The sequence below is a fragment of the Castor canadensis genome, chromosome 12 (assembly GCF_047511655.1).
Source record: "Castor canadensis chromosome 12, mCasCan1.hap1v2, whole genome shotgun sequence".
Lineage (NCBI taxonomy): Eukaryota > Metazoa > Chordata > Mammalia > Rodentia > Castoridae > Castor > Castor canadensis.
The window spans coordinates 127,634,936-127,653,191 of NC_133397.1; the positions used below are offsets into that span (position 1 = coordinate 127,634,936).

Below are 18,256 nucleotides of genomic sequence, written 5' to 3' on the forward strand. Positions count from 1 at the left end.
CCCACCAGGACAGCGCCCGGCTGTGGGCATCTTTCCTCCCTCAGAACCTAGCGCAGGCCCCGACCTACAGAATAACACATTTGCTGAAAGTATAAACGAATAATGTTCCCAGGGTTAAATAGAATAAAATATAGCCAATAAAAATAAGCTTAAGTGATCATTTTGCCACTGCAAAGATGCAGACAGACTAGGATAGTGGCAGAAAAGGTACCACATGACTAACTCACTGATAACACAAAGCCCACAAAAACATTTAACTAACAAAGAATGCAATTAAATATACATTCAAAACAGTAAAAGCAGGACGAACTATGACTGGTAAGAAACATGAACAAAGAAGGCAAGCACTGATTTCCCTCCAAAAGATTCTGAGCCTAGATACCACGACATGGCTTAGTTTAACCAAAGAGAAGCTGCTCGAGGGTGAGCACGACCATGTTCGTTACCAAACAGTTCAGCATGGAATGCAGACATGGAAGCAAGTGGCCTTTGTGGAGGGAGACCAGGTCACGATTCAGGTTTTACAGAATGTAGGGACCTTCTGTTTACAAAACAAAAATTGCTAATACAGAACCAGACGTGAATATTTAGAAAGCAGCAGCTCACAGCCATCAAATGTCTGATGCCCTTGCTAAGCACACCCATTTTTCTTACACATTTTGGCTGTAGTCTACTCTTTCGTCACCACTTTATACGGAAACAACTCTAACGTATTCTATAGGAAGAATAAAATGAACTCACTTTTCATTCAGTTTGGTTCAGAAAAGTTTGTTGCAGCTCACTACTCTTGTTTGTAAGGTTTTTTTTTTTTGGATTCTTATCTTATTTGGGGAAAAGTTAATCAAATGTCTTGCATACAAGACTTCATTGAAAGTGACTTCTCTGACTGGACAACAGTCAAAATAACCAGCATGGTGGCATATTATGAGATTCATGTGACCCTCAGTGACACCACTTTGTGTCAAATGAGCAAATCTTTTTCCTCATGTGTTCACAAGATTCACTTATAATTGGGCTACAAATAATCCAGTGGTCTATCCATTATTTCTCTTCAAAATGAGTCTCTTCCTCCTAATGAATTACTTGTTCTGATATCATCTAATTACCTTTGCTACAATTCACATCTTGGTGGCACAAATTTTTCTGCTGAGTTTGTCACTTGTCTTTATCATTTTTCTTTCATATACCATTTTTATTTGGATTTTCTTTCCATTACTTAATAAGTTGAAAAATTACAAAATAAGGATCCTATATAAATACCCAAATCATGATTCTGTTGTTTCTCTTGTTTAATAGGATCTAAAATGATTTCAAATTGCAGCTAAAATGGCACATTCTCAACTTTGTTGGCCTCTGGATGATTTTGAAAAATGCTGCTCCAACCCCACCCAAGATGAAAGAAAATACAGCAGAAGAGAATACGGAGTGCAAAGAGTCCTTGACCTTGACTGACTAAGGTTAAAATGGTTCTGTGTGCACACTGTAAAATAGCAATAAAAAACCATGACTATTGGGTCACATCTCAGGGGCCCAGCAGTGGACCTGAGACTTAATTAAACTTGACTAATTACAGAAATTATGGCAGGGAAACTCGCTGGGGGGAAGACAGACCACTCTGCAGTGAGAACCCGACAGTCAAGAAAAATGCTTCATGTTCTGCCACCATCCTCCTCTGTACAGATCCTCAAAGCTGTTTCTCTGACAAGTCACCGCAGACTGTGGGGACTTTGTTTAATCCCAGCAGCAGCTCAGAAAGAAACAGCGAGGAATCACCTACCAGAGATGAGGTAGCCGGAAGCAATGGCGATATTCACAGTCACAAGTGACGGGTCACCCCTGCAGTATTTAGAACAAAACAGAGTTCTTTATTTAAGCATGCAGGTTATAGACAACTGCTACTTTTTCTCTCGAGAGTTAAAAGAACAAAATGCTTTCTTTGCATTCCCAGTGGATGCCACCATTTGCAAATACAAATGACAAAGTTCAGCTGAGCTGTGATGCAGCCTGTGGAGCCAGCACTAGCAGATGTACGCTGTCCCTGGGGTGACATGAGCCCAGGTGCCGAGATAAAATTTAGTAGTGTCCTGTCCAAGGCAAAGTGAGCTAATCGCTTATCAGGAGACCTGGGGCCCATCCTCACCATGAGTTTACTGTAGGCCCAAGGCAGCCTCCAAAATCTCCCTGAGGATACATCAGCTCTTGGATTTCACACCAGGCTGGAATTCTCTAAAACCACTTAAAGCCAAGCTACACTGAGTCCCCAATATTAAAAACAGGGCTTCTGACAGTGGCTACAAGTATCCAGTGCATTTGCAGAACCAAGCCCTTTGGGACTATTCTCAGAAACTCCAAGATCAATGGCACAGCAGGGTGGTTTTGTTTTACACTGGGCAACCACCACCCAGACCATCGGTGGCATTTCCAGTGGACCTGGAGGATGACTGCAGGGTCACTGAGTTGACTTAAGCAAGGACAGTCTCGTTGTCAGCTCTGGATCCATTCTACACCTGTCAGTGTATGGTAAACTGGGTGAGATAAGAGGGCACTTCTCACTGCACGAATGACCGTCCTTCTTACACACACACACAGACACACACACCCCCACACATACACGCAAGGAAGGCGCTAAAACTTGGCCAAAATAATCTGACAAAAGATTTATAAGCATAGAATTTATTTCCAAAAACACTCACAGACTCCTACACGCTGAATTTTTAGTCCTTATTCTGAATCAGGACTCCCCCTTGGGGCAGGCAGAGTGGCTCAAGTGGTAGAGCACCTGCCTAGCAAGTGTGAGGCCCTGAGTTCAAACCCCAGTATGGCCAAAACCTTAATAAAATAAAAAGGAAATCACCTTTGACTTTGAGGCAATGTAGTGTCACCATCGTCATTCTACCAATGACCACAGGGACCTGCCTGTCATCCCCCAGTTAGGGAATGGTCAGGTGGACGATTTAACCATGCTGTTTACATTCCTACATGTTATCAAGATGGCACACTTCTGCCCTACTCGGTCCTTTATTCGGTTTACAATTTGAACTACTAGTAAAATTAAGACAAAACTGAGAACAGCTAAACCACAAATGGAAATTTGTAACACAAATCACATTTTCTTTATAAGTTTTGCTCTGCAAATGTGACCCAGGAAATTTAGATCTGGAATAAAGCACAGCACGAAAGAAACAAATGTCAAAAGTAATGTGAGGTTGACGTTTGCAAAGGCACAAATCTTTGTTATCAAATTTACTCCCCCGAAGAACCGGCTCTGCTACAATCCTGATCTGGGGTTGGCTCTGGTCTAGAGCACCTGCCTTGCAAACTCTAAGCCACGAGTTCGATTCCCAGTACCACCAAAAAAAAAAAAAAACTATAGTTAAACATGAAAAAAAATTTAAAGCTAGGAATTAATTAGGTAGATGACAGAAAAATCTGGTCAATGAACTAAATTTGCTAAAATGATTCACTTTGAATAATATCTTCCCCATGAAAACTTATCAGTTGTATAATACTGATGGGAATATCATACTTATGAAAAAATCCTGTGGTCAAATAGTGGGGTAAAACCTGGTTAAACTGTTCCCAAACCCCATGCACCCCACAACAGTGCCACCACCACCTCAACCTTCTTGTGTCATGCCAGGAAACACAGCTTGCAGAACTTCTGCTGTTTAAAAATTAAAAAAAAAAAACAAACCTATCTTATACCTTAGCTTATACTTGCCAAAGTATAAATAATTATTAGTGGTTCTCATGTGGCACCAGTTCCTCTCACCTGGCCATCTGTAATTCTCATTTCATTTCTTCCAGCTCAAACAATGGGTCAAACACAGATTTGAAGACAAAGACTAAGTAAATCTTATCCTGGCTGGCTGGCCTAGCTCAAAATGACTTAGATTTGCTGTGGTTACAGGAACTCCATCTTACTCACACGGGGCAAATGCTTACCTGATCACTGTAGGCTCCTTGCTCTGGATGACAATTGTGACACTGACGCAAAATGGTCCCCAGCACTTTTATGTCCATCTAAATTCATTTTAATGTACTTTGCTAAGGTAAGTCTGAATACAAGCTTTTTAATAAAGCATTCCCCATCACTGTGTTTTCTGTTTTAAAATAATTGACACCCTTATTAATAATTAACAGCAAAGTATAAATGAAAAGCAGCTTGGAAGGAGCGTGCTTACCAAAGAGGGTCAGCAATAGTCGGCTCGTCAAAGAAGAACAGGTACAGGCCAAAGGTGCCCACCACCAAAGAGTGACAGGTAGACACGACCCTGAAATGGAAGAAGATCCAGACAGCAATTTCAGATTCCATGAGAAATTGTAACTTGTTCATGTGGACAGTTAACATTCTCAAAGAGTTGACACCTCAAGGCAAAGCCTTCCAATTCCAGTGCAGGGCCCAACTCAGAGAAGGACACACAGTTGCCATTTAGAGATCCGAGGCCATAGTGTGACTCTGGGAGGAATACAGCCAGAAGAGCTCCCAGGTCTGGGATTTCACACTAGAAAATGGGGAATCACGTCTCAGCTACAAGTTCCGAGCAGAGCAGACAGGATGATGTGGTCAGATCTTCTGCACACTGATGATGGGAACACGCACTGCCCCGTCCCCGCCCCACCCTGTCCCCATAACAACGCATCACTGCAGGACCAGTTCCCTGCTCCAGTCAGGGGGTGATGTCCAAATCTGCTGGTGTCAACCATATTCTTCTTTTCTTTTGGCGGCGTCAGCTACTCAGGGCTTTGCGTGTGCTAGGCAGCTCCAGCTGTCTTTGCTTTAGGCTATTTTTCAGATAGTGTCTCATTTTTTGCCTAGGCTGCCTTGGACTGTGATCACCCCATTTTATGCTTCCTGCCAGAGCTGGGATGACAGGGATGCACCACCACGCCCAGATTTTACCCACTGAATTGGGAGTCTGGCAAACTTTTTTGTCCGGGCTGGCCTGGAATGGCAATCTTCAGAAACTCAGCCTCTCAAGTAGCTAGGATACAAGTGTGAGCCACCAGTCCCTGGCTAAGAAATCCATTTTTAAAGTAGATACTCAGCCAGGCGTTGGTGGCTCACGCCTGTAAATCCCAGCTACTCAGGAGGCGGAGATCAGGAGGATCACTGTTCAAAGCCAGCCTAGGCAAACAGTTTGCAAGACCTTATCTCAAAAAAAAAAAAAAAAGAAAAAAAAAGAAAGATGGAGTAACTCAAAGTGTAGGTCCTGAGTTCAAACCCCAGCACCACAAAATAAATAAATTAATTAACATTCAAGCGAAAGCAAAATGTTTACAAGACCCAGGTTGTTTTCTTTTATGAAAGGAAAAAGGCTTCAATGAAAAATATGTTTCTATGAATATATCATGCTAGTAATTCAATGATTCAGTGATTCAATGATTCAACCAACACCCAAGCTTTATGATGCACTACTTAAAGCATGTAGTCAGGCACCATGTAATCCTAGCTACTTGGGAGGCTGAGATGGGGAGGATCGCAGTTTGAGGCCAGCCTGGGCAAATAGTTTGAGAGACCCCATTGCCAATATAAACAGAGCAAAATGGACTGGAGGTGTGGTTGCAGGTGAGAAGCCCTGAGTTCAATCCCCCCCCCAAAAAAGACCTACATAGGATTCTATGTAATTATCCATACAATGAAGTTTTGTTCTAAACAATTTCAGATCACTCACATCTTTACTAAAGTTTGCAAGTTTGAAGTTTCTCTTCACTGGGATAAAACATGAAAGAAGGAACTAGGAATTACTCATATGCAAAAGATTTCTACAATAGGACCCCAAATCTGCAAAAATAAAAGAAATGTATCAACCAATATAGAATTGATATTAGAAATCTTCCTTGCCTTTGAAAATTAAGTATACACATGTAATAGATGGCACTTTCCTAAAAAAAGGTAGACTATGTCACACCAAGTCATACTTAAATTCACAGAGATCTCAATAATTTAACCATCCATCCACAAAGAGTCCTTTGTAACAGCAGAGGGTTGTTCTTGAAGTGTTAATAATTAACCCAATTTATCTGGTTTGCAAGTCTGGAAGGGTCTTGGAGGCACACCTGAACTCCATTTGAGACAGCAGATCAAAATGTATATTTATCGATATAAAAACAAACCCACTCCATCTAAATAATCACACAGGTGGCTTTCTGTGACTACTCAAAATTCCACGAACAAAAATGACACAGTGTTACTTACCAATCTGACAGTGTTCACTAATTTTAAAAGCTTGCTTTCTGAAACAACCCACCTTTTTCTTTTCTTTCTGACACTTGGGTTTCAGGGCCCTTCCCTGTGGAGAGGTCAAGGTGACAGGAAGGCACAGCAGCCTTCAGTAATGAACGCGGCAGGGAACTAACCCATCTCAGGAAAGCTAAGCACCCTGTGAGGAGATGTTGCCTGCTGCATTCGTAACTCCAGTTCCCTTGCAGAACAAGATGCAGACTCCTAGCATCTAAGAATAAACACCCAAATAAAATACTTGGGTTGTTTTCGAAAAGAGTTAAAAAGAAATGTCTGTGCTTAGAAAGAGGCAGCACTTTTTTAAGGAGTGACCGACCTCATTAGAACAGCAAGTTCAAGTTATCGCCAATCACTGGCAGGAGTATTTCCAATCAATACACAGCTAGCCAGCAAGAGTTAAGTTCTGGAGAGACAACTTTTAAAATTAGGAATGTTTGCACACAATAGGACTTCCTAGGCTGTGTGTAAGCAGCTGGTGATAAATAACTTCATGTTTTTAAATTATAGGATGTTGGTAATACTTGTAAGTATGTATGTTTTCAGGAAAGCAACAAGTATAAGCATTTCCCATTTAAAATGATAATCTTGTGTGTTCCCCTGCCGTTTCCCTCGACCTGGCTTCCAGACACCTGCCCCCGGACTGTGAAGAATGGTGTAGGCGTCATGACTGGAGGCTGAATTTTAAAACATAAACTTATATTTGGCTAGGAAAAAGAGCTATTTTCTCCTTCCTTGCCCTCTCTTCCTCCCAGATTAAGTTCCACATAAACACCCTGGCAGAGAAAGCAGGAATAAATTAGAGGAGATGTCACCATTTCACCCTCACCGTTGCTTCCAGCTCACTCTCCTCTCCCTATTTCTTTGGCTTGCATTACCCAAGACTCAAATGCCTTTCTTTACCCATTCTAACCATGGGACACAGGGGATGAAAGTCATTCAAGGGCAGGCAGAGTGGCTCAAGTGGTGAAGCACCTGCCTAGCAAGTGTGAGGCCCTGAGTTCAAACCCCAGTACCGCCAAAATAAAGACAGGGGTTTAAAACCTAACCAGAGACTCTCCCTCCCTCCCCTGCTCTTTACCACCATTCCGCCTATTTTTAGAAAAGGATGTTTTGAAAGTAATGGTGTCTCTAATGAGGCACATTTGAACAATATTCACGTACTAATGAGAGGACAAAAGAATCACACGCCTTATTTTTTTGGAAACGTGGAGAAAAAAGATTTTTTGCTCTTTAGATGAAAAGAACTGCAGAACTTAAGAATCAGACCTATCAGTGTGAGGTGCAAACAAAATAATAAGTTCATTATTCACAGTCTGAGTCATAAAAGTGAATGCCTGCAAAGCCAGCTCTGCTCAAAAAATAAAGAGGGGAATTCAGGTCAAATAGGACCGTTCTCCAATAAAACCTGAGACCCTGTCAGGAAGGTCCCGCATCTTCAAGGGGGATTTCAGCGCAGAATAACTGCAGCCACTTGAGAGACGCTTGCTGTACTTCACGGTTATCACCAACATCAAGGAGACAACAGGAGCAGGTGGCCCGAGGAGGCACTGGGGTTTGTCACCTTGCCAGATGAATGCCTGGCACATGAGAGCTCGCAACCAACTCATGAAAACTCCAGATGTCTTCGCCCGTAGACAAACCCTTTTCCCAATTATTTCATTAAAAAATCTAAAAGGTAGTTTTTTTAAACTTTAGAATTATATAATAAAACGGACTGGGGAGTGGCTCAGAGCACCTGCCTGGCAAGCATGAGGCCCTGGGTTCAATCCCCAGTACAGCCAAAAAGAAAAGAAAAAAAAAAAAAGAATTACAAAATAAAGACAAATTCTGGAGGCGTCCAAAGTGTAATGAAAAGTTCCTGAAGGATGTGCGCATATGGGATATGCACTGTGCAGCGTTCTGTGTGTAAGCTACGCACGACTCCAGCAAGTTCCTTTCCTTGTCATTGTCAAAGAATACATTTGTTATTATTATAACTATTTCACAAATGGATGAAAAATAGTCCAAAGAGTCACTGCAGTCACTAGACTGGAGTCAGCTGCAGTCTACTCAATCTTCCCAACTTCATCAGAAACTTGAATAAAACTTCCCTAACTTTTTTTGTTGGCGGTACTTGGGTTTTGAACATAAGGTACTGGGGTACCTTATGCTTGCTACACAGGTGCTCTACCACTTGAGCCACATGCCCTTTTTTTTTTTTAGTTATTTCTCAGGTTTTTGCCCAAGGCCAGCCTCAAACCACAATCCTCCTGCCCATCCCTCTGGTGTAGCTGGGATTACAGATGCTCACCACCACACTCAGCTCTCCTAACACCTTTTGATATTAAGAATTCTTAAACTTTTCTCGTATGAGATCTATCTACTTGTCTTCTCTTTTATTCTTAAGGTCAAAAAAATAGTTTATCTTGAATTTTGTGAGGCCCTAAATGAAACACTTTTTTTGAAATACTTTAAATAATTTCATTTCATAAAAGTAGTTTTTAAAGTTGGTTACATTTTTTGGGTTTTTTTTTACCTTGAGTTCCATTCAATCTGCTTTTCAGCGCTGAGATGAGTAAAGCCTGAAGAAACCTTTGCTGAAAACCAATGGCTTACAAAATAGAAGAGGAACTGGAAGGTGAGGAAGCTGATGCACAGGGTGTTGAAGGTGGTGGTGTCCATAGCTCTTCAGCCTGTAAGGGAGAGGTGCCCATTAATTGCTGCTTCATTACAAACCTGATTTCTCAGGGCCTTTCCTGTGAGCCATTCCACCAGCCCTAGTTTTGTGACAGTTTTTGTCGAGATGGTGTCTCGCAAACTATTTACCCACGCTGGCTTCGAACCTTGATCGTCCTGATCTCTCCCTCCTGGGTAGCTGGGATTATAGGCGTGGGCCACCAGTTCCCAGTCTGGATTAATTTTTAAAAGACTAGGCACTTCTACTTTTAGTAATTTTTAAATTTAGCACAAATGTAAGAACATAAAGAAAAGCATGTATGCTCCTTCACCTCTTCCATCTATGTCATGTGTCTTATATTTGGATGTAAAGGGGAAAACCTCTTCTTTTAAAGATCTCAGTTTTATAGATTTCAGAAGACATTTTCACATCATGATATTCAAAATAATCTAAGTCCTAAAGCTAAACATTAACAAGAAACTTCCAGTACTATAACTGAAAGCTATAGTACTACAGTTTTTCTTTCTTCTCCTTTTTTATTACATTAATGTTGTGCTGGGGGTGCACTGTGACATTTACGAAGTGTTCACAATATATCATAGTTAAATTCATTCTTTTAATAACATTACTTTAACTATATTTAGGATAAATGGCCTTATTTCTCCACTATTTGGTATCTATGCATTTGAGAGGGTTAGTTGGGTAATTTCTAAGAACCATTTAAGCCAGAAGTTCTAGAAGATTGCTTGCAAAACAAAAACCAATTGCATAACAAGAACTAAAGGCACAGTGAGATGAACATTTAACACAGAATAAAGTCAGGACAAAAGACGGTCTTAGAAAGGAACAACTCCACTGTCACTAAACTAGTAGGTTGGGTTTTTTTTGTTTGTTTTTACTAAAAAGTCTCCATGGCTTTTTACCTCTTTTTGGAACTTTTTTAAATAAAAGAGCACCAGATTTGAGAGAGAGTTAGCAGATTAGTCGTGCACAAATTTACCCAACTCCAAGCGCACTTTCTATTCCACTAGCTGAACCTTATTTGGGTGCCAGCAATCCTAGGCACATTCAGACTCGAAAGCATGTGTTCACACCCAGTGAATGAAGCATTTCCACACTGTGCCTCTGACAGGTGACCCACAGATGAAAAGGACACAAATCAATACATTTCCAGCTGCCTAATGGGAAGAAAGTAATTTGCCCACTGAAGTCAATTCACAGAGAAACACCAAGTCACTGACTGCACCAGTGACAACCCTACTTCATTCCCTCCAACAGGGACAGCCTTATAAGAGCCGGCTCCCCACACAGGCCCTTCCCACAGATCCTGCGTCTGTAATGAATCCTTTTCTCATTTTTTTTGCTTTTGGTGTGTGGTTGGTGAAATTATTGATATTACAATTCTTCTCTGTGAGACTCCACTAACTTCTTTGCTCATTTGCCCTTTTTAAGTTCAAACATGTGTTTATTGGGTATGAAAAAAATTCAACTTGTGGCCTTTTAGCCTAGGTTTGCAATTAACGAAATAATACATAAGAGTAAGCTTTGTATATAAATTAAATTAAACATCAGTGTAACCTGCTAGGTGAGACGTGAAGGGGAAAATGTTTTTCTAAGATTGACGCTGATGGGACTCGAGGCCAGTTGGATAGAGAACTGAAGAAACTGGAGTCAGTACTGGGAAGAGCAAAGCCTGGTCTTCTGTGTGGACAGCAGGCCCTGATGACTTGGGGGCTCCATGCTGGCCTCGGAGCAAGGGTGCACGGGCGACCGTGAACCTGTGTTAAAATTCAGCATGAGCACTTCACAAACATCTTCCTCCAAAGTCGTCCTAAGACTTATTTTTATCATGCATCATTATCCAGCTTATGAATTCTTAATACACTGAAAAGCCCTCCAACTGTTCACCATGAAGAACTGTGTTATCCATCCAGCCTGATTTGTATTAAATCTCTGCTATTCTACATAGATCGCTTATACTTTCAAAACACTTATTTCAGTGAAGTCTCTGGGGCATATGCTGAAAGTCTCCATTTGCAAAAAATGTTTTATTTAAAATTAAATGACGAGCACCATATCTCTGAGTTGCGGTTCTACTGAATGCTGGACAGACAGAAGCTATTCAAACTGTCCTCCTTTTAGCTTTGCTTCTTAATAAGCAAGGAGTAATGTAGAGATCTGGTGTAAAAATCCCCAGAAAACCAAGAATCTTGGTAGGGAGTGGTTGCCCAAATTCATTCAGGCAAGAAAATGGTAAAAATGGATAAAACCAAGCCATGCCCCTGCCTAACGCAGGTAAAGGGCTCTGGGCTTGGTGACATCTGGTGGAGGAAAAGACAGGAAGGGAGAAGCATTAGCCCTAGGTCACACACCTCTGTGGCTAGCAGCTGGGGAAGTTATAAGAGTGTCAAGGAATGGTCAGTCCACCTTGGTTAGCAGGAATTGTGGACACCAGAGAAACTTGCAGAGATCGGCTGGATAGAATGATGCTTGCCTTTCATCAAAGCTGTTTCTCAGCAGCGAATCACGTGAAATTTGAGGTACACATCTCCACCCTCTGCTCTGAAGAGGGCTTCAGAGCAGCCAGCACCGAGGCTGTCGTCACTAACAGTGAACAGTTCACTCAACATCTGTCACCAGTCTGCCACATACCAGGCTCTCTGCTGGTGTCTGGGATACTATGTGAGGGACACTCTTATAAGGCAGGAAGGGAGCAAAGAAACCCACAGGCTGCTAAGGAGACACTCCCTGCTCTCTAGGGAGTCAGTGGCCAGCAGAGATGCACATGGATGGTGAGGAGGTGTCCACTGACACCAAGGTGAACATAGAGGATGCCTTCCTTCTACTGACACCCCAACAAGCTGCTTTCAGCTGAGGCCCAAAGGACTCAGTTCCACTAAGTTTAGAGCTGACTCCCAGCTCAACCATGAGTATAACTCCTGTTCCGCCTGTGGTGACTCCTTTGCAAGCACAGGGATCCTCGGAGAACCACCAATGCCATCTCCCCCCCAACACCCACACACACACACAACTCTACTCCCAGGCCAGAACCACTGCCATGGAGCTTAGCACCCAGAGGTGGGGAGGAGGCAGTCTGTGTGTTTTTAAGGCAGCAGGGAAGAGAGAATTCTCGGCTGTGAATAACGCCTCACTCATGCTTGGCCTTCCTTCTTCCACCCCAGCAAGCCTTTCTTGTTTCCCATATTGATTCCAGGTCTATGCTCCCCAGCTCTCCCTCGTATGGTTTCTTCCCACCTCATTGAGAAAATGAAGGCTGCCATCATGAGCCCTCCTCCTTCATGGCAACCTTTCTACCTCCACCTCCACTCCAAAACTCATCCCTGCACGCTACAGGCTGTGCCTGGCTCCATGTCCCACTCTGTCAACGCTGCTTATGTTAGGTGCAATTAAGGTGAGCCTGCCACCTCCCGGGGCACCACTGTGGCCTGTCAGCTGGCCTCTGGATGGCTGCACATGGGCACCTGGCAGCCCCTCAGGCTCTATCTGGCCCAAGATTAACTCCCAAAACTTGCTTCCTCCACAGCTCATTCCACAGCCCAGGGGATGGCACTGCCACACGTTTCCCACCCAACCTAGAGCTGCTCAGCCAGCCTTGCTGCCTTTCTGTCCCTCACCTCCACAGATGACTGAGTGGCAAATTCTGGCAGACTGGAGAATGTCAAACAGACAACATATTCTAGTGACGATTAGAACATTTCTCAGGATGGCCTTTTGGATGATACAAAGTAACACGGCTAGATAACTAAATCAGGGGAACCTGCAGCCAGCTGAAAAGTTAGAAGCTGTGCATAGATCCAGGATCTCAAGTCGACCTGAGGAATATTTCCTGAGATTTTCTCTTTTTTTGGTCCTGTTTCAGTAAGTATGTTTCTAAAATTATTTGTATGTTAACTACTTAATCTACAAATAACACAGGGATGGGAAGATAGCTAATATACTACATTAACAGAATCAGGTTTCAATATGATCTTCGTTAGCTGAAATAATGAATCCCAATCACAAAGGCAAAATATAACAGAAATAAACTTTCAAAAGGTAAAGATGCCCAAGTTCCAGGACTTAGCTTACTAACAGCCACATACACACACCACACACACAATCTTATCATTATAAAAGGCTCAAATGAATGAGAGACAATCTAAGATCCCAAACACAAAAACCAACCTTGGAGACAAGCACAGTTGTAACCCAACACAGCTGTCATGGGGAGTACAGTGCCCTGTGGGTACTGAGAGCACCCCTGGGCAACTGATCACCCTCAAGCCACCTCCAGCAGCCAGCAGGACAAGAAATCCCTGGGCCTGTTTCACCCCAGCTGAGGGAGTCAGGATAATCCTCTGGCCTGCTCAGCCCTTAACTCATCTGTTTTCATCACTGCATCCTTAACACGCAGGCAGCACGCACTGCAGAAATCTGTACTCTACCTAAGCGGCTTTGCCATGTTCCAAAGTTCCTTCCAGCCCTCGACCCAGTCCAGCCCATCAGCTCCTGTGCCTCTCAACCCTTCCACTGGGTTCTTTACAACCGCTGCTTGCCACAGAAAGCCATGCTACATCCTTGGCCTCTGCTTTGAGCACGCTGAAGAGCTCCTCTTCTGCAACCCTCTCAGGTAGTAGCCGCTTAGCCTTGCACTTAAGTCAGCAGGTAACCCGAGTACCCTCTTTCTCTTGTGGTTCCCCCTTAGGGCCTGACTCCCCCACTCCCCACCCCTTAAACACCCACATGCCTTTTGGTCTCCCCCTCTCATCTGTATCATGGTCTAACCTCCCAACCCTTCCTACCATTCAGACACTGTCCTGGGTCACAGGCCCTCAAGCCCTTCAGCATCCCAAGCAACTTCCCATCTGAGTGGACGGCCCACACCTCCTTTCCTGCTCACCTGGGATAGCACCTCTTCCATGCCCTTTCATTCTCCCACAGCCCCTCACTGTCCCTCACCCACCGTTTTCTGCCTCCAACATCACATCACGAGTGTTCCCTTGGCTGACCCATTTCCTTTCCTTCCAGCATCTTCAAGCCCGCTGACCTCAGCTTTTCCCCAAACCACTAGCCCCTTAAGCTTCCTCAACTTATTTCTGTAATCAGCTTAGACCCCAGAGACTGTGATTTCCTCAATGCTCTAATTAATACCCTGCATTCCCTTCTATTGCCAAGAGCTGGAAAAACCCAAACTCTGGATGTGCCCAACTATTCTCTCTGCAAGAGCTCTGAACAATTGGAGACTGTTGGAGATGGTTGCACACAGGAAGGGATTGAAGTCGGTGAGCCTGAGAGTACGGTGAAGTCGGTGAGCCTGAGAGTACGAAGGAACCAAACATGCCAGGGCTACAGCCGCATAGCCTTGGCCAACCAAGCTGGATCAGAGTAAAATCCCAAAGCGTCCCTATTCCTCTCAACCTGCAACCATCCATCCCCCTTCTCAACAGATAACCTCCATCCTACTTCACAGAAAAACCCAAAAGCTAACATGTGACAGTGTTCAGTACACCACCAACTACATAAGCCACCATCCATGCCCATCTGTCCTTATCTGACACCAGCCTCTCTCACCTGTGCACTTTGGCTCCATCCTTTCTGGCCTTCTCAGGAATCTTTTGCTCCCCGTTATCCTACATTTTCTCCTCCTTAACTGGCTCTGTTAGTTTTTAAGCAAGCTCCAGTCCCAGCCAAACAAAGGTCCACAGTCCCACAGTCTAATTTTTCCAGGATGGCTTTCTCTCTCTTGCTCGTACTTTCATGCTTGTGACCTCTTGCACCCTCCACTCCTTCAGAATTCTAGAAAGATTTGTCATCATTTCTATCTTCAACCCACTCCATCCTTGTCTCATCCCCCGCCACTAGCCATTGCTAAGGTCAACACTGCCTATGTGCAGCATTCATGTCACCTGAGCGCTCAGTAACATCAGACTCTAGATCACTTCCTTCTTGGAATACCCTCTCCCTGGGCCTTCCTCCACCCAGCCACTAACTGAGAGAGTCCTCCAAGGCCCCAGACAGCTTCTTCTCTTCTTGTTCCCGTGACTTCACTGATACCTGTGGCTTCAGCCACCACTTCTACGTAGAAAATGAAAATTTCCAAGAACGCGTAACCATCCCAAGCTCTCCTTTTGACACTGCTACTTAATCAAGCGCACAACCTGACGTCTACACACAGTTCACATGCACTTCTTCATCTCGGTGAATGGTGTCACCATGCATCCAGATGTAACTGCCACGTGCAAGGAGTCGCCCTTGAAAACTCGCTTTCTGCATCTTCCTAGTCTGACACCGCCTCCAATCTACCGCCAAGTCCCATGGATTTCACTTCTCAAACAACTTTCAAAAAGATCCATTTTTCTCACATCACATCACTTTTTGGAATGCCCCCTGGCTGGTCTCCTGAGTGTGAAGAGCAGACTTAAAGGCTCCAGGGGACTCTTTTTCAGCAGCATCTCCAGTGTTGCCTGCTCACCTACCATCAACTACAAGTCTTGTTTCCCAGTGCTCCCATGCCTCTTCAGCCTCGGGTCAATCCTCCCGCCTCGGGCTCTATCAACAGGCCAACTCCCCCATTATCTGCCCTCACAGCGCCTCCTTTATGGCTGCAGCTTAAACAAATGTCTCCTTCCCCTAGGGGATATATGCTCCATGACAACTCAAAACTGGGCCATGTTTCCATCACCTTTCTGTCTCACGCCCAGCACGGTGTCTGCCCGATGTCTGTGAATAAAATAATGAGAACAGACCTCACATTCTTATAATGCTCTCCACTTTTCTAGTGCGGATCTCTTATCTTATCAGTGCTTACAATATATCATAGTTGAATTCTCCCCTCCATCTGTTTGTTGTTTTTTTAAATCACGCATTAACTTTGGAGAATTCTATGCTAAATGTTTCACTTATTCTTCTCTTCCAAGCCTCAAGCTGACGAGCAATTATATTGGTGTGAAAATCTATAGAAGACAGCTACAAAAGCAAGCAGACCCAACTTCTGCAACTCCTCTAATATTCACGGTATTACTTCTCTAAACCAACAGTCTTCTGTGCCTGTGTGTGCTGGGATGGAACCCAGGGTCCCCCACATGCTAGGCAAGCACCCTACCACGGAGATACACTGCCAACCCCGAGGACACTGCTTTTTAAACTGAAGTGAATGGGAAAATATGAGGACAGCCAGAAAAAGCTAGGGAACCAGGTATTAATATGACTAAGTGATGGTCACTTCCTGACATACATGTGCCTTAAGGTATAACAAGGAAGTATTCATTACTACAGAAGGAATTTCTCTATGGCTCCTCTGTGTCAATTAAGATACTAAACTCTGAATGAGACCATCTTCTATATTTTTATTCAGTATTTTTTCAGTCTTCAACAGCATGTAAAAGAATTCAAGTTAAAGAGAAACCATCCATTTCTGCCTGCTACAGATCCTGGCAATTGGTACATCACTCAAACAATTCTTTGGGATTATAGGTTGTTTGGTACAAAAAATAAAATATTGAAGTAAAATAGTCACACATTTCTCATTTCTTTTCTTTTTTTTTTTTTTCAGTTCTGGGGTTTGAACTCAGGGCCTTCACCTTGAGCATCCTCACCAGCCCTTTTTTTGTGATAGGTATTTTTTGAGATAGGGTCTCCTGAACATTTATCTGGGCTGGCTTTGAACTGTGATCCTCCTATCTCTGCCTCCTCAGTAGCTAGGATTACAGGTGTGAGCCACGGCACCCAGCTTCACCTGGTTTTTATTTGCCCCACAATTCTACGTAACAATTTCAGGCACAGGATGCTAGAGCAGGAGGTTGGGGAGCAAACCCTGTTGCCTAACCAGGACTCTGCAAGGGACACAACACAGCGTATCCACACTCACAAGCTGTGGGGTGGCCCCACCCCGCTCCCACGGCTCAGACAACTGTCTTCACAGCTAATTCCTCTCTCTGTACAAATCTCTGAGATTTCTCTTTACTGTCATCATTCAGTCTTTTTATACTATGTTAAATGCCTTCTAGGATTCTGTCTCCCATCCCTGTAACTCATTGTTTGTCAAATTATCATATTTTTCTATACACTCCTCCCACACCAAACACAATTTCTTGATACAGATTCTGCTTATTCCTATCACTTGAGAAGATTTTGTGGTCTTCCTTTCTATAGTATGTTTCTGGGGCCAGAGAGAATAGGTTTCTTTTTCTTTCCCTTTCTTTTGGTGGTGCTGGGGTTTGAACTCAGGGCCTCACACTTGCTAGGCAAGCATTTTACCACTTGGGCCACTCTACCAGCCCTTTTCTGTGAAGGGTTTTTTTGAGATAGGGTCTCACAAACTATTTGCTGGGGCTGGCCTCCAACCACGATCCTCCTGATCTCTGTTCTCCCGAGAAGCCACCAGCATAGCCATGGGCACCTGGGCAGCAACAGAGTTCTTGACACAGACTTCTCACAGAGCTCAGAGCCCCTGCCCAAATATTCGGACCCAGCAGAGGTGGGAGGTTATTCCCTCTCCTTCACCCCTCCGAGAATCCCTGCTCTCATGAAAGAGCTTCTCTCTCTCGTTCCACCACCTGATCGCCTCTTTAGCTACAGGTGTTCTTAGGCAGGATTTCAACAAAACTTTTACGCCTACTGTCCTAGCTGACATTTATGCTCTAGCTTTTATCTTCAAAATAAATGAAATCCAGTAATAATTCGCATACTCCCTGCCAACTTTTCATCTTTTATCACATCTTCTTTGGCTTTTTACCGGGTCTTGTGTGCAAGGTGCCTGGCCAGCACCGTGGCTGTGGAGTCAATGAGGACAGAGACCCTCTCCCAGCTCTCCCAGTGCTCCTCTGGCTCCCCACACTGAAGAATTCAACCTTGAGGAAATTCAGAAGTTCATTTTCCGAAGCCCATGTGATTTACGGGATAAATGGGGCTTCCTCACATCTCACCCTGCTTAAATCTTTTATAAAGAGGGCTTTGTGTTTCAGACCTCTGAGTTCCAATTACAGCTGCTGAATTTTGAATTCAGCAGAGCGTCTTAGGCCTGGAGAGCCTCAGTAATTGCAAGGGGATGCTAACACAGATGCTGGTACAAGCAAAGTGACAGGTTGAAGCTAAGCTATTCAAGGCCCATCTGTAAGGGACGAGCATTTCCAGTGCAATTTGGGACCAGAATCTTAGGAACAGTCTGTGCTATAAGGGCTCTGACACTGATGGGGGACCAGGTGGCACTGTGTCACCTGGAGGAGCAAGGTCGGAGCCAACCTTTCAACCTGGCTTCTGATATACAGCTTTCCAGAGCTGTGAGTGCCCTTCCTGGAGGGACCACGAAGGAGCCTCTCAGCTTGGCACATCTCTTGGCTTTCTGCCAATGCTGTGAA

General features: G+C 43.9%; 1 protein-coding gene across 5 annotated transcripts in view; it reads right to left on the reverse strand.

The window, feature by feature from the left end:
- Tlcd4 (TLC domain containing 4) overlaps positions 1-18,256 on the reverse strand; it is an 84,193-nt gene that overhangs the window by 27,860 nt on the left and 38,077 nt on the right. For all 5 annotated transcript variants that reach the window (XM_074050948.1, XM_074050947.1, XM_020163943.2 and 2 more), the window contains exons 2-4: positions 8,760-8,916; positions 4,185-4,274; positions 1,778-1,836 (exon numbers count right to left, since the gene is read on the reverse strand). In XM_074050948.1, coding sequence (XP_073907049.1) covers positions 1,778-1,836; positions 4,185-4,274; positions 8,760-8,905 — 295 coding nt within the window. In that variant the 5' untranslated portion in view covers positions 8,906-8,916. The remainder of the gene's footprint in view (positions 1-1,777; positions 1,837-4,184; positions 4,275-8,759; positions 8,917-18,256) is intronic.